Here is a 16111-nt window from a genome sequence, read left to right as displayed (position 1 = left end):
AACAGGTATATGGGGGGAATATAGGTATATGGGGGAATGGGGGCTCTGATGTAGTTTAAGACATCAGGAAAAGCCTCTCCAAAATAGTGTAGAAAGCTGAGAATAAATAAAGAAATATGGGATAAACTAAGGATTTTAGCCAGAGAAAACAATATCAAAATACCAGGAAATGAAAGATACCATGGCACATTCAAATAACTGCAGTTCAATATGGCTAAGACACAAAGAGGAAAATGAACACATAAGCACAACTCAGATTATGCAATGCTTTGAAGGATTAGTCATTATTCTAAAGGCAAGTAGAACAGTTTAAGAATTTTAAGAAGGTAAGTGATATATTTGCACCTGTGTAAAAACCACTCTGAACCAGCTGGAGGGGAAAAAAAGGAAAGGCCAGGTGACAGATTAGGGTGCCCTGATTCAGGCAAAAAAAAAAAAAAAATGGTGGCCTGGTTTAGGGTGACAGAGATGTAGAAAAGACAGACTTAAAGGATATTTAGAATTTAGATATGTGGAGATGAAGGGAAAGTGAGAACTCAAATGAATTTCAGGCTTCTGCTATGGAAAAATCTACTGAGATAGGAAGCAGAGAAGGAAGCAGGTGAGCTTAAAACTTCTGTACTGAGCCACTTACACTCTTAACTAATTCCCAAGTAACTAATAAGGATTAGAAATGTTGGGTTTTCCTCTTCAAAGCCAACTAGGGCTAACAATGCACGAAGTAAGTAGGTTTTAAATGAATGTATTCCAACGACTGGATTACTCTCTTCATAGATGGAGCTACTTGGAGCAAGTGTTTTATCAGATTATTTTCATTCTGCTCAGGAGCAAGAAAAAGCCTGTGCCTCCAACTCAGTCCAGTCCTATGCTATAAAGTTTTCTTCACATTTTCAGACTGAAGTGTTCCTTCTCCGAATCTACTGCTCCCGTGATAAACCCCCAAACCAGCAAAATCCACATAGTAGCTTAGTCTCTGTCTTTCCTGGACAGTGTACTCCACGAGGCAGGGTGGCCTCTTTCACCAAGGCATTCCTCACAACTAGAAGACTAAGTAGAATGACTTGAATGAATGAACTGACCAATGAATGCCTTCAGGTGTTCCCAATCCAAAAGAAAATCCCACCCCTAGGTCTCGGGGTCTCCCACGTCCTTATCCCCTCACAAACCCCAAACTTGCCCGAGCTCACCTGGGTCACGAACTCCGCATTGATCTGGGACACCGTAGGGGCTACGATTTTCTTTGGCTGTGCAGGGGCCGCCATGGCCACACTCTCCTTCCACTCCGGTAGCAAAGGGCCCGGAGGGGACTCCAGTGCACCTCGTAGAAGCTGCAGCACCTAGTTTCCCGATGAAGAACCCGCTGATCCGGAAATCTTCAGCCCTCAGTCCTACACGGAACCCGTAGAGCGGTGCGTGCCGCTCCGGAAGCGAAACAAAATGGGGCGGGATTTCAATACCAGTGTTAAGTCTGAGCTAGAGAGCCAATGGCTTCAACCTCCCCGGAACACGCCCCCCAATGGGCAGCGGAGAAAAAACACCAGCGCTCAGGATTGGGGTCACAGGGAGAGGCCAGGCTGGCTGATGGTGTTGGATGGGGGTTCTTTTGAGGTTAATGAGAGGTAGGGGTCGAGGAATCGGGATTTTTTTTTCAGTCCTAAAGAAATCTGTGATGTAAAAAATACACTGGAAATCGAAGACTTTAACTTTCTTATTTTATGTAGCTATGGGTTGACATAAAATAAACTGCACTTATAGTGTGAAATTTTGACATAATTATACATCCATGAAGCCATCACTAGAATCATATAACTTCTTTAGGAAAGCATCTGTTCAGATTTCTGTTTGCAAATACAACACCCTTAAAGTTTCCTACCTACCATCCATCTCAGGCAACCACTGATCCTCTATTACTAATTTGCTTTTTGCAGAATTTTAAATAAATTAAATATTGCAGTATGTGCCTTTTTTCCTTCTTTCACTCAAAAAAATGATTTTGAATTCATCCAGTTGTTGCATGTAATTCTTTTTTATTACTGAAAAATATTTCATTTTCCAGACATACTACAGTTGGTTAATTTGTTAATTCTTCTATGAGTACTTGTGTATAATTTTTTTTTATGGAGACATGTATTTCCTCTTAAGTATCTAGGAGTGAAATGGTTAGAAGATATCATAGGTGTATGTTTAACTTTTTAAGACTCTTCAGCTTTCTAAATAGTTGTATACCAGGAGCACGTGAGATTTCAGTTTCTTCTCATCCTCACCAACGTTAAAATTTTTATCTATTTTAATAGGTATGTGATGTATCTCATTATGGGTTTAATTTGCATTTCCCTAATGAATAGTACTGATGAACATGTTTTCATGTGCTTATTTACCATTCATATAACTTCTTTAGGAAAGCATCTGTTCAGATTTTTGTTTTTAAATTGGATTACTTGTTTTCTTATTCCTAAGTTTGTATACTCCCATCACTCACAAATTTACATACAAATATATCTCTAGTAAACTCTCCTGGATAAATAACAGGCTGGAAACTGGTAACACTATTGCCTACAAGGAGGAAGAACTGGGAGAAAGGGAAAACAGGAGTAGGGATGGCGAATTTTATACTTTATACTCTTTTGTTACTTTTGAATTTTGTAATACATACCCTGTTCAAAAGTGAACAGTGTGAAAGAAGAAACAAAATATCAGTTGGTCTGAAGATTAAACTAAATGTATAATGTAGATTCCTTTTTTCCTCTACATTCTATTGTGTAAGTTGTTAGTATAAAGAGCTAGAGATAAAAATTTGCATAACACTTTAAAAGCAACAATATTTTGAATAATTACTGACATTTTGTTTCCAAATGTAGTGTCTGACACAGTAAAACAAAATCGTTCAGCACTTTAATGATGAATATTGACACATAATGTTTTGACAATCAGAAGCTGCAAGAATTGTATTTATATAATGTGTTATAGTTACAGCATATAGTTAAGCCTGCTGGAAGTATGTTAGTGAGCAATAGGCTTGAGGGTTAAAAGCTTTCAAATCTAGGGAAAGGAAACTATCTTCATTGCTGAGCACAATGAGAAACCATTTATTGGAAATTACTTTTGGGAGAATTTTCAGTGGTATATCAGGTAGGTTGGAGTAGGTCACCAGGGGATAGGAATACAAACTGGGCAACTATTGCAAATCTAAGGCTAAAGAACAGTGACTAAATTTGGTTCTGGCAATAAAAATGAAAAGGGAAAAATAAATGTGGAAAACACTAGGAAAATAAGAAGTAGTGATCCTTGTCCAAGCAGTTGAAAGAACCGTGGATCATATGTAGCTTTCTAGTGATTTGTGTGAATAGTAATCCTACCTCCCTGTCAGTGGTTGGTTCAGAAATGTGCTTCTGCAGCAATTCTGTTAGATGAAAGGTGAGGTTTTTATAGGCTTCTGAGAAAATTTTTCCATGCTCTTGCTGTTTCCAGGTCTACTCACTTCCTACCCCACTCTACCTCTCATTATAAACAAAGCATCCTAAAACTAGGATAATAAAGGAAAATAGCCTATCATTGTGAAAGAGCAGACAGAAGGAAGCAGAATCAATTCAATGCATTCAATAGCTCTAAGGCTAACCTCATCTGTGAAATTCAAGCCATGTAAACCAATAAAGGTCCTTACTACTAAAGAAGTTTGTATCAGGTGTTTTGTCACTTGCAACCAAAGGCATCATAACTGAATAGGGAATACATAACTGAATAGGGGAAATGTTTGAGGTAGAGGGAAAGAAACCAATGGAGAGGGGGAAACTAGATACCAGGAAAAAAGAAGGGCCTGTTAATGAAGTTCCTAACAGGGGGCAAGGAAGAAAGATGGATGAACATTTATTCTGAGAAAAATGTCATGAAAGATTGTAGGAGTAAAAATAAAGTGATCTGTGAGTGAAGAGGAGAGAACTTAGAATACATATTGGATTGGCTTTTATATCAGCACAACAGAAGGCAAACTCCTCCTCTGAAAGTGAATAAAAGATCTAAGTCACAGATTTTAAGAGGATAGGCCTCTTGGTCCATCAGCCACATAAACACCACTTCCTTCAGAGCTGGCTTCATGCTCCTGACTCACCTAGCACCTTCCAGAGGTCATGGCTGGGCATCTGTGTCCACAATGTTTCCTGCTCCAAGACACAGACCACAAAGAGCCCAATGCCCTCCTGGTCTCCTCTTCCACTTCTGCCACTAGATTCCCAAGGTGAACTCCATAGGCCAGCCTTTTCCCCCCCATTCATGCCCATATGCCCAGTCATTTTATACCATTGTATAAATATATAAATATAATATGTGAAGACATCTTAATCTTTATTTTTGAAACAATTTTTAGGCTTGTTCCAGGGATCTCTGTGCTGCTTGTACTGTATTGACTTTTTGTCAAAAAGAGAAAATTAAAAATAAATAGAAGCAAAAGTTTTGTAATTATTGTTTCATTCTCTTATTTCTTTTAGTATACTTAATATATAACTGAGGGCCTACTGTTGGCCAAACCCTTTATTAAGCCCTCTAAAACATTTTTTAAAATGCATTTCATTGCTTTCCAGAACCATGTAATTCATCACAGTAGTTCTCAATGTGTACTTTCATGACAGCAATAGCTAACCTGTGTAAAAACAAACTCCTGGACCCCAACCCAAATACTAAATCAAAAACTCAAGAGTATAGCCCAGTAGTCTGTGCTTTTAATAAGGCCAATGCACACTGAAGTTTAGAACTAATGTGTAATGGGAGATCAACTGACAACAGAGTTGCTAGTTTGGATGTGGAATGTTCCCAAAGGCCCATGTGTTAAAGGCTTGGTCCTAAGCTTAGGGCTGTTGGAAGCTAGTGGAAACCTTTAAAAATGGGGCCTATGGGAAGTTTTAGGTAATTGGGTTGTGCCCTTTTAAGGGGATTATGGGACATGAGTTTCTTGCTCTCACTCTACATTTCTAAGTCAGCTTGGGGTGAATTTGCTTCACCATGTGTACTGCTTCACCAGAGGCCTCAACATTTGGCAATTGACCATGGACTGTCTTCGAAATTGTGCCAAAATAAAATTTCCCTTTGTTAAAGCCGAATATATCACATATTTTGTTACAGTAATGAAAAGCCAATAAAAGAATTATGACAAATAGTAGTGGAAGCACAAGGAATAGAGTGCCTGGGTAAATCAGAAAGGCTCCCAGAGGTAGTATTTACTCAAACTTCAAAGGATCAGTAGACACCTGCCTATGTAGATACAAAATATTTATATTCCACTTAATACCACTGTCATTTCTTTACCATTATGTGCTCATTTTTCTTAGTGCTAATAGAATTCTAGCATTTACCCCTGAAATTCTACTCTTTTAATTGGCAAGAGAAATGGCAAGATAGGGATTAACTGTTCTTTCCTTCTCTGAAGTTTCTAAAAAGCAGATACCATTCTACCATTCTGCATCACAAAACAGTCTCTGCAAATGTTATTCCTAACAAAGGATTTTTGTAATACTCAGACTTCAAAGACCATTGCTACTTTCTATAAATATCTGTAATTCTAACTGGTTGTTTTATGTAACATGTATGTTGAAATTTGTTTTCTGTGAGTTTTAAGCACTTGTTTTCTCCCATATTTGTGGAATGAAAGAAAAAAAGAATAAAACCTAAGTTTCTTCTTTGAACAGAGTGTAAGTTTCTGTCTAAATTAATACTTGGTAGACCAGAGGCAATAACAACAACTACTAGTAGTAGTAGTAGTTTCATCGTAACATGGGAGAAACTATTTCTGTTATTTCATTAGTACAAACTGGGATAAGGCCAAAGACAAGAATGGGTAAATGGATAGAATACCATAGGACATGCAATGGATTTAACTGAGTCTTTTGTAGGTAATAAGGATCTCTCCAAGGAATATAGTGTTAATATGATAAAATTCCATATAAGTTCAGAATAGGTTAGATTTGAGTGGGTCCACAATAATTTTTAACAATGAGTGCCTTGTTTCTATAACGTGAGTTAAAAAAAAAAGTACAAATTGTGTAACTTGAAACTTTATTTTTAAAATATTCTGAGGTTTTTCAAGATTTTAACCACCATCTACCTCCCATGAATACATACATTTTTATCTTAAAATTATAGACCTTATTGCAGTACAAAACAAGAAACAATAATTCTAATCTAGCTAATCAAATTCCTCCAGTAAACAAACATGCTACAACCTGGAATCACCTAAACTAAAATTCTAGTTCTCTTTAGAAGATATTTATAGCCACCTCCCCCCTCCCAGAAAACCAAAGTAATTGATTCAACAACACTAATAGTTCTAGCATGCAGCAAACCATCATTTAACAACTGTTTAGTCTTCTTAACACAGACATGACTTTATTTTCATTCCTATAAAGTTTCCATAATAAGCTTGTACTGATAATAAAGGTAAATAAGTATTTTGTTACAGGTACTTCAAATAGCACTACAGTATATCTTTGACAAAATTTTTACAATTTTCCAACTTTCAATATGAAACAGCTTAAAAAGGCATGGGTCAAAAAAAAAGTATAGTTGCATCACTTAGGCAAATAAAGTCTCATACAGTCATACAAGCACAACACTCAGAACTCTCCCTATTTAGGTTGGGAAAGAAGACATCTCCATCAAATAAAATTATATAAATAGCCTAAGCCAAAAATCCATAATTTCAGACATATTATGGAAATAACTCTTGAACTTTTATTCTTGGAAATTATAAACTAATTATTCCTTGATTTTATGTAATAGGTATGTTATTGAAGAGTTTTGTGTAAAGCAAATTCTGTAAACCATAGCTTGCTTGCACTGGAGAAACATTTCTCAAGGAAACATGAGAAAGTATTCTTGTGATTCTCCTTTGCTTTAGCAGAATGCCTCTCCTTAAAAACAGGCACATTTGTACATCACTGGGTATTATGTTGTCCTATTTCATCTCTGTAAATTAAACTCAAGTTACTTAAAATTCACTTGTGGTAAAAGCAAGCAGACCAAACCCCTTCCCCTTCCCACCCGCCCACCACCACAAGACAGTTCTTAGAATATAATGCAAAACTTACAACTGTTCATTTCAAAGAGGGTTTTTCACTATATTTGTATGCTAAGATAAATACTCACTTGTTCCTTTCACCTTAGAAACACAATCATTTCTTTTGTTACTAGAAAATGTCATTCCTAAAGATTTTTATAAACAATGGCACATGTGAAGGACAATTTGTGATTAAAACTTTCTCATAGTTTATGACTAAATGAAATATTACCCAAATCATAATTCTGTTTAGAAAATGTATAACCAACTATGTTATTCCTATACAGGAATGATTACCTTACTAATCAAAATACAACTTAATAAGGATCAAAGTAACATTCCTTAGTATTTCTTGCAAAATTATAAAGGAATAAAAACTAAAACTACATATATTCAATGCCATTTGATCAAACCTAGAACAGATTCAGTTAAATCACAGAGCCACTCAATTAAAGAGGCATTAAAAGTTTTGCTAAAATAAATGTAAAAATCTTATTGAAATACATTTTTCTAGATGAGAATTTTGTGAATTACTGCTGTTAACTATTAACAAGCAAATAGATGAAATGCAATTATTCTTCTAAAAAGATAAAACTGTGTACATATTAAAAAAAATATGGCACTTGGAAAATATTCCTGGTGAATTATGATAAATGTGGATATAGCCTAGCCTCTCATATTTTTAAGTTTTTTGGGGAAAGACAATAACAGGACAAAAAAACCAAATCCTCATCCCTAAGGAAAAGGATATTAAACAATCACACAATCCTAGATCTATTAACTTTGAAGACTTATGAAAATAATGTTGTAAATTTCCCCATCCACTTTCATATTATCTCTATGTTTTTAAAACTTATAAGAAAAAAAAAAATGTTTTCCAATGAAATTTGAGCTACAGGTGGACAAAATTTTGCTTTCATGTAACATAAAATACAGGGGCACTATTTGCTCCAAATAAAAGGCCATTTTTGCCTTTCAGTCTTTTGAGTGTGTGTTTGTGTGCACACAAACACACACACACATAAATATATAAATATATATATTAAAGGAGACGGCATGTCTCAAGGAATAACTCCTTTCAAAAATAAGGTTGTGGGGCTGGGGATATAGCTCACTGGTAGAGTGCTTGTGTTGCATGCACAAGGCCCTGGGTTCAATCCCCAGCACCACAAACAAAAGGGGGGAAAAAAAGGTTGCTTGTGTAACAGGGACTTATAACTTCCAATATTATAAGTATGCTTATAATATTAAAATAAATGTTTATTTTATGACATTAAACCATGTTCTTCCTTTTAAAAATTAATTTGGCTGTTCCTAAAACATTGTATTAATGTTCTATGTATCTTGTCTCCTTACCAAATAGGACAAGAAACTGCCTATGCAATCATTCAATATGCAGGGCTTTAGATAAAAATGTTTTAAAAGATCACCAGAGACAAGCATGTTGATGATTTTCAGTTACATAACTGAATCTAAGACAGCTATTTTCTCTTGTGGTCGTTCTTTAAAGTGAGTAAGTTGATGTCTCTTCCAGTGAGGAGCCTGTCTGAATGTTTTGCCACAAACTGAGCATTCAAATGGTTTCTGCCCTGCATGAATTAGATAATGTCTTTCCAGTTTAGATGGAGATCGGAAACTTTTACAACAAACACTGCATGGATAAAGGAGGCCATCATTTCTCTCAGGCTGCCCTGAATAACTATAACAATGGTGGCTTTGCTCTGATTCCAAAAGTGCATTAGAGAGATAGGGTTGTCTGTTCCTACAATGGGTACCAAGAATGAAATCCTCTGATTCTCCCTTACCTTCTTTTTCAGATATCTGACCTGACTCTGAAACCTCATATTTTTGAAAGCCAAGAGACTGACATTGTTCAGAAGCATTACAGCTAACATTATCACCTTGTTGACTAAGAAATTTGTTCATATTTTCAAAATCTAGTTGGTAAAGAGAACTATACGCACCCTTTTCAATATGTGTTTCTTTATGTCTTTTTAAGTGAGCCGACTGTCTAAAAGATTTCCCACAATCACTACAGGCAAAAGGCCTCTGTCCAGTATGAATTAAATAGTGTCTTTGTAGTTTGGATACAGAAGGAAAAACTTTCTCACATTTATCACAAGGAAACATCTTATGTCCATTATGTATATTTTCACTTGGAACTGAAAAACCACACTGAAGCACTTCACAGTTATTAAAGAGTTCCTCACCTGATGAACCATAGATGGACAAGTCTTTATTATTCACTGAACTATCCATAGTTAATATGCTTTCTGTCATAAGGACATCTTTCAAATTTTTCCCCATATTTTGGCTCTGGAATTGCTTTTGCCAAGAAAATGGCAAAGTCAATATTTTCTTCTTTTTATTACCAACTGTTTTAAATGTTCCATGTTTGCCAAGAGAACCCACAAATGTTCTCTGGGCTTGTTCAGAGTTCTGCTCACCAGAAATTAGATCATTATTTTTCAAAAAACTGTTTTTAAATACCTTTTTCTCGGTTCGAAAGTTATCTAATTTTTTACCCCCAGCACGTCTAAGCTTGGCCAAGATTTTTTTAACAATGGTTTTATAGTTGTAGCTTCTTTTGAGCCTCCTTGGAATTTTGCCACCTCTGGCAGGAAAACACTTGTGTCCATTGAGAATCTGCTCTGATTCAAAACATTCTTCACACTCTGAACACTGAAAAGGGACAATATAAATAGAGTGGACATCAAGTGGATTATTCTCAGATTCACCCATATCGCCATTTTCAAAACCATCTTGCTTTGTATTTAATTTATTAGGCAGGGGGCATGATTCTGGACTCTTCACCTTTAATGAAAGAGTCTGAAAAGTCTTATTCCTAGTATGGATTTGTTTATGCTTCAGAAGTTTGCTTTGAATCTTAAATCCTTTTTGACAAAAACAACATTGAAAAGGTCTTTCTTCTGAATGTGTGAGTTGGTGGATTTTTAAATGAGTTGACTGTCGGAAAGATTTACTGCACAGGACACATTTAAAAGGCTTCTGACCAGTATGAATAAGTGCATGCCTATCAAGTTTTGATTGTGACGGAAACATCTTGCCACAGATTGTACATGCATGAATACTCTTTCTTCTCTTCGTTGTACTGTACGTAGGATCAGGCTTAGTGCATGAGTGTAATGCCCATCTCTCCTCGCTGGTAAAAGTGTTATACACTCCATATACTGGCTTTTCTTGCTTGGCCTCCAGCAATCTTCTGACCTGCTTAACATCATTCTGATAGGTTTCATTGTGAAGTTGCTGGTGCTTCACAAACGTCTTCAGATTTTTAAAGTGGCGTTGACAAATACTACATTTAAAAGGCAGATTATGAGTTAGCTGATGCCTCTCCAGATGAACTAGTTGTCTAAATGTTTTATGACAAACATCACATTCAAATGGTTTTTGACCAGTATGAATGAGATAATGTCTAGCCAGTTTTGATGGTGTTTCAAACTGCTTGAAGCAAATATTGCAAATATATGGCCTGTTTCTAGGCACTTTGTTGGCTTCTACACACTCCTGAATCTTTAGCATTTCAAAATTGTTTTCATCCATCATATTTTTCAGTAACACACTCTGATGAGCTCCATAGTGTTCTTAAACTTCAAATGTCTAAAAATAAAAAAAAAAGTATTAAAATAAAATTCTTTATATTCATATGAAAATAAATTATGTTGTTTCCTTTGGCTGTAGATATTAAAGGTAAAGGAGAATTTGGATTCTTCTTGTGTTAAAAAGTAAATTAACCATTTTAGATAAATTCTTCAAAATCTTAATAGTATTTTCACACATGAAGGTATGTTGCATATTAGAAGAAATATCTAACCACATATAACTTTTATTTAAATTATATTATTAAGTAGATTTAATCAACATTTCATTGCTTTATCATTTTTCAAAAAATGGGCTAGAAAGGCAGTGTATGAAAATTAAAACATAATACTAGAATATGATGCATTTGCATTCAATTAGAGCACATATTGTAGACATGCTCTAAAAATGGACTGTAACTTATCAAAGTTACATTTCTTAGGCACACTAACTCTATTTTTAATTACTTCTTTAGATTAACAAAGGCAACATGGACAACTAGGAGAAAATTCTGGAAGACCTGGGTTCTAATCCTGAATTTTTTACTACATGATCTTGGTGATGAGAAGTAAGTAAAGATTCCTTATCTGTGAAACAGGGAAATGTCTCATAGAATGGCTATCACACTATGTTACTGTGCAAATCAACAGAGATAATGCATGTGAATGTGTTGGAAAACTTGAAGCAATATATTATAAGGTATTAGTTACCTTATAATGCCTTATAAAATGAGGTATTATTTATCTTAATGCTAATCAAATTTTAAAATTTTATTCTTATCTCTTTAATTACATTTTAGGGTTTCTAACTAAGAGATTTACAGTTCTTTTTATTTCTCCTTTCCAGTTTGTTATGGACTTCCCCCCAAAAAAGTAGAGAAAAATGACGCCAACAAATTGCATTCATATATATTTATGAATAAGTCATTAATTGAATGTTGAAGATGGTTCACTCGTCAGGCAACATAATAAAAAGATTATTCTGACCTTATAACATAAAAAATTCCTTCCATACAAGACATATAAAAGTTTACAGGCACTTGCACAATCATTGTACACACTATCTTTTTGAAAAGCCAATTTTCGGGGCTGAGGTTGCAGCTCAGCGGTAGAGCGCTCGCCTAGCACATGCAAGGCCCTGAGTTCGATCCTTAGCACCACATAAAAAATAAATAAATAAAATAGAGGTATTGTGTCCAACTACAACTAAAAAGTAAATATTAAAAAAAAAAAAGAAGCTAATTTTCTTCTACTGCTACTACTACAATACTGCCCTGTCATAGGGACTCAGTGCCAAGCACAGTGGCACACACCTATAATCCCAGTGGCTCTGGAGGCTGAGGCAGGAGGATAGTGAGTCCAAAACCAGCCTCAGCAACTCAGTGAGGCACTAAGCAATTCAGTGAGACCATGTGTCTATATAAAAAAGGGCTGTGCTGTGGCTCAGTGGTTAAGTGTCCCTGGTTCAATCACAGTTCAAAAAAAGCCAGAGATTTACCAAAAAGAAACAAACAAACAAAAATATCACCAACACCAACAAAAGAACACAACTATGCCACCTCTCTTAGTCTAATGTATCCTCTAAAAAGTTGATCGCTCTACCAGAAACTCAGTGTTCTTTTGTCAACTGATTTGGCAAATGGCAAACATATATGCTATTTACTGTTTCCTCTTAGAAGATACCTTAAACACAAAATCAAATATTCCCATGGTTATTTTCTTTAGCCATGTGAATTTAGAAATAGGGAAAATAAAATAAGAATAAATGCTTTCTACTGGATGCTTTATCACAGTGTTTTTCAAACTGCAGGTCACTACTCATTATTCGACTTAAGTCAACTTATTAGATCATGATCAGCAACTTGTTTAAGAGTAGAAAGTACCAGAACACATCATATAGCAACGATAAACACTGCTTTGTGAAACATCTACAGGAAAAGGTGAAGAAGCCTGTGAAAGGGGCTGGGGATGCGGCTCAAGCAGTAGTGCGCTCGCCTGGCATGCGTGCGGCCCGGGTTCGATCCTCAGCACCACATACAAAGATGTTCTGTCCGCCGAAAACTGAAAAATAAATATTGAAATTCTCTCTCTTAAAAAAAAAAAAAAGTCTGTGAAAGCCCTTTCTAACATACTTCTTTGCACAACACTATACAGAGAAACCACCAATAATCTCCAATAAATCAATCACTTTCTTCAAAGTGGCCAAATAATCTATTAGAATGATAAAGGTAGGGGCCCATGGGATAAGATAAAATTACTATGGAAAGCATCAGTGTCCAGTTTTTTCCACTTGTCCCATATTACCCCAAAATATTTATTAAAAAAAATCATGCAATTGGGGATGGGGTTGTGGCTCAGCGGAAAAGTGCCTGCCTCACATTTGTGAGGCACTGGGTTTGATCTTTAGCACCACATAAAAATAAATAAAATTAAAAGTATAAAAAAAATTTGTCTTTAAAAAAATCATCCAATTAGAGACCAAATGGAAAATGCCCCACAATTATATGCAAAATAAAATCACCTGACCATAAGCTGCTATATTAATTTATAAAATATACCACACAGCCCAACAATCAGTTGTTGGTGCTATGAGTATAAACTGTCGCTACACTGAGCTAGAGAATTACAGGTGAACAACTTTCAAGATGCTGATAGTAAGAGTCTCAAGCATTAAAAGACATAAATCCAGTGAATTTAATTTGTATTGAGTCGTTAAGATGGTCCATCAGGACAATGACACAAAATGAAATTAATAATCAAACCTTTACTCACATCAATAGTAAAAACAAATCACAAGTTCTACAGTAGTCCCTCAAACAGAAGGACACTATGTGAGGGTTAAGTGGATATAATGCATAGCGGGGAATATTCTTGTCACAGAGGAGCTCCTAACAAAAGGCTCCTACCTCTTATGGATTGGTGGGCCAGGAGGTTGGAGGGTTAGGAGTGAAAGGACTGGAGTCAAACATGGAGAAAGGAGTGAAAGGACTGGAGGCAAAAATGGACAAAAGTGATTCGGCCACAGCAGTCAACAGGAAGACCTCCAAATGGAGGCACCTGGACCAGGAAAGAAGTTATGGTAAGAACACGGCTAACAGGAGGGGAAAGGCAAGTTTGTGACTGCAACTTCTTCCAGGCAACTGCAACTTTTGCACTGTCCAGGCAATAAGTCTGGTATGGGAGGGCGGTTTTACCCCATGAAGCCATGAGGCAAAGCCTAACAATTGTCTAAGGTCAATTAGAATTTTTAGGATTCTTTTTTTTTTTTTTTTTTTTTTGTGGGTGGTGCCAGGGATTGAACCTAGGGCCTTGTGCATGGCAGGCAAACACTCTACCAACTGAGCTATATCCCCAGCTAGGCCTTAGTATTTTGGTCTGGAGCTGGGCTTCTAAATTCTCTTTGACTGCTTCTCCTTCCATTTAATAACTTTTTGTGGAACATACAGAAAAACTCAAAAATAACAATGACAAAACCCAAACTAGAAGACAAACATTTCTGACTATAACAGGGATTGACTACCTATAGCTCCTGTGCCAAAACGGGTCTATGGTAGATAACCCATCACTAGCACTAAACACTAAGATTGGATACTATTGTCATTTGCCTCCCAATCATGTGGGAAAGCACTTACTGGGAGCCCTATGTTGTTAGAGCCATTGGTGACAAGTGGTGATCTCATTCTCTATTTATAAGTAAAAGGTCAGGGATTTCCACACTCCAAATGCAATCCCCCATGTACTTATACAAGGATGCCCATGGAGTTCTAAATCCCATTTCTATTGATTTTCTGTTCTCTCTGCTGAATTTTTTTTTTTTTTTGGTCGATAACATTAAAAAAAAAAAAAAGCTAGGACTGTAATTTTTATGTTAAAGGAAAACAAAACTAAACCGTAAATCTGATGAATGGTTTAACCCAAAAACTACCCTGACAAGAACAAAACATATCATGTTGGATGATTATAAATAAATAAATAAAATCCAATGCTGCCTCAAGATTTCAGGCTGAATTAACACATTAAAAAGACCTTAGGATACCACAAAAGTAAATGAATGAGAAACATAGCGACCGAAGGGAAAAGAGACTTAAGAGAAACACAGACAACTTTCAGTAGGGGAATAATCTCTGGTGGCCTTTGCTTCTTCCTCACTAGTTTCGCTCCACTACTCCCTCCCTCGCCACTCTCTGGGCCTGGAACCCTCACCTTTCCCTCCCAGTGGGACTACACTAAACAAAGAACCCTGACGACTAGTTCTCAGCCTAAACGCCCACAACCAATGAGCACCTAGGGGTGACTCGAGCCAAGAAACTATACACCTGGAAAGGAAGGGCAAGCATGAAAACTCCTCTGAGGGTAGTCAGGAAAAAGAAAATAAATAAATAAAACCGTCTGCGACTCTACCCACAGAGGGGGGTTTGGGGGGAAGCCTCCCCTCCTTACCTTCCTCCTAAGAGATTCCCGCTCCCAGTGAAACAAACTCAATAGGCAGGGAAGTGGGAAATGAAGCTGAGGGGTGCTGTGGTCGTGGCACCCTGCTCTGGGTCCCCGGGCACCTTGATGGCATTTAGGCGGGCCTGACCCTCCCTGGGATTTACTACACCTCACACCCGGGTTCCTGAAGTCCTCCTCACGCACCTGGAGCCGGCAAGGGCCCAGCAGCCGCGCACCTCAAGGCGTGAGGGCAGCAAGCGCACGTCCGCAGGGTCTGCGCGGCGTCTGACTGAGCGCGCAGGCGCGGCACGCAGGCGCGCCCCAAGATGCGGTCCGGCTGGAAACAGGTTCCTCCTATCTCTGGGCCGCTCGCCGGTTCTGGAAACCCGGATTCCAGAAGTGCGCTCCCATTCCCAGCGTTTGTCGCCTGCAAATGGGAGGGTGCATTTTCCATCTTGTTATGAAATCACAACTAGGGAGGGAAACCCTGTAATCAGGCTAGAAGGCTCAAGGCCTGGAAACGAGAGTCATCAGCTCCCTGGATTAGCCCTCTGAAATGCAGAGGACTGATAAACAAACCGTGTATTAGGGTTTTTGTGTGTGTGCCAGGTCTGTCCCCAGCGCTCTCCGTATGTGAGCATTGTGCTCAGACATAACTTCACTGTGGGCTCTACCAATGGCCTGCCAGCTGCGGACCTTGTTGGCCTCGCTGTGCCTCATTCATTTGATATATTTTAGACGTCTGTAATATACAAAACCCTAGTCTCTTAAGAGGCCCCGATAATTAGATAAAATGCATGTAAACTGCTCAGGATAATTACTGGTGTGTAATAGGTCCTCAAAGAACTATTATTTATTAATTTTTATGTTGATTAGAACAACTTTATGAAGTTCACTACTGTTTCCCAAATTACAGATATTTCAACAATATCCCTTTTATGTGGACACAAGGGCCAAATATTGTTGCACAGTTAACAGACCAAGGTGGCACATTATAGCTAAATAAGATGCTAAGCTGTTGACTAAAGATTTTGAGTAC

The 16111-nt window shown here is 37.1% G+C and overlaps 2 protein-coding genes across 7 annotated transcripts in view; both read right to left on the bottom strand.

Moving 5' to 3' along the window:
• AQR (aquarius intron-binding spliceosomal factor) overlaps positions 1 to 1399 on the bottom strand; it is a 109723-nt gene extending 108324 nt beyond the window's left edge. For 2 of the 3 annotated variants that reach the window (XM_081288689.1, XM_081288691.1), the window contains exon 1: positions 1188 to 1399. In XM_081288689.1, the coding sequence (XP_081144815.1) occupies positions 1188 to 1262 (75 nt within the window). In that variant the 5' untranslated portion in view covers positions 1263 to 1399. Of the gene's footprint in view, positions 1 to 1173 lie in introns of all 3 variants that reach the window. The other variant, XM_081288690.1, reaches the window with a different exon arrangement.
• Positions 1400 to 6025: 4626 nt separating this feature from the next.
• Positions 6026 to 15427, bottom strand: ZNF770 (zinc finger protein 770). Of its 4 annotated transcripts, XM_081291041.1 has the most exons (3): positions 15277 to 15427; positions 12637 to 12702; positions 6026 to 10663 (listed from the first exon to the last, which is right to left on the bottom strand). In XM_081291041.1, exon 3 carries the CDS (start codon positions 10607 to 10609, stop codon positions 8501 to 8503), a length of 2109 nt encoding a protein of 702 aa, XP_081147167.1. In that variant the 5' UTR covers positions 10610 to 10663; positions 12637 to 12702; positions 15277 to 15427; the 3' UTR covers positions 6026 to 8500. The 4 variants fall into 4 exon arrangements, with proteins under 4 accessions (XP_081147167.1, XP_081147168.1, XP_081147166.1 ...); XM_081291042.1 differs by lacking the exon at positions 12637 to 12702 and having other exon boundaries at positions 15242 to 15427; XM_081291040.1 differs by lacking the exon at positions 12637 to 12702.
• Between the last annotated feature and the right edge of the window lie 684 nt (positions 15428 to 16111).

The sequence above is a fragment of the Spermophilus citellus genome (assembly GCF_964194105.1).
Source record: "Spermophilus citellus genome assembly, chromosome: 4".
Taxonomy (NCBI): Eukaryota; Metazoa; Chordata; class Mammalia; order Rodentia; family Sciuridae; genus Spermophilus; species Spermophilus citellus.
This window is presented reverse-complemented; position numbering and strand designations above follow the sequence as displayed.

Bases quoted from the DNA above. Each gene is read 5' to 3' on its own strand.
- ZNF770 (XM_081291042.1), bottom strand. From the start codon at position 10,609: ATGATGGATGAAAACAATTTTGAAATGCTAAAGATTCAGGAGTGTGTA.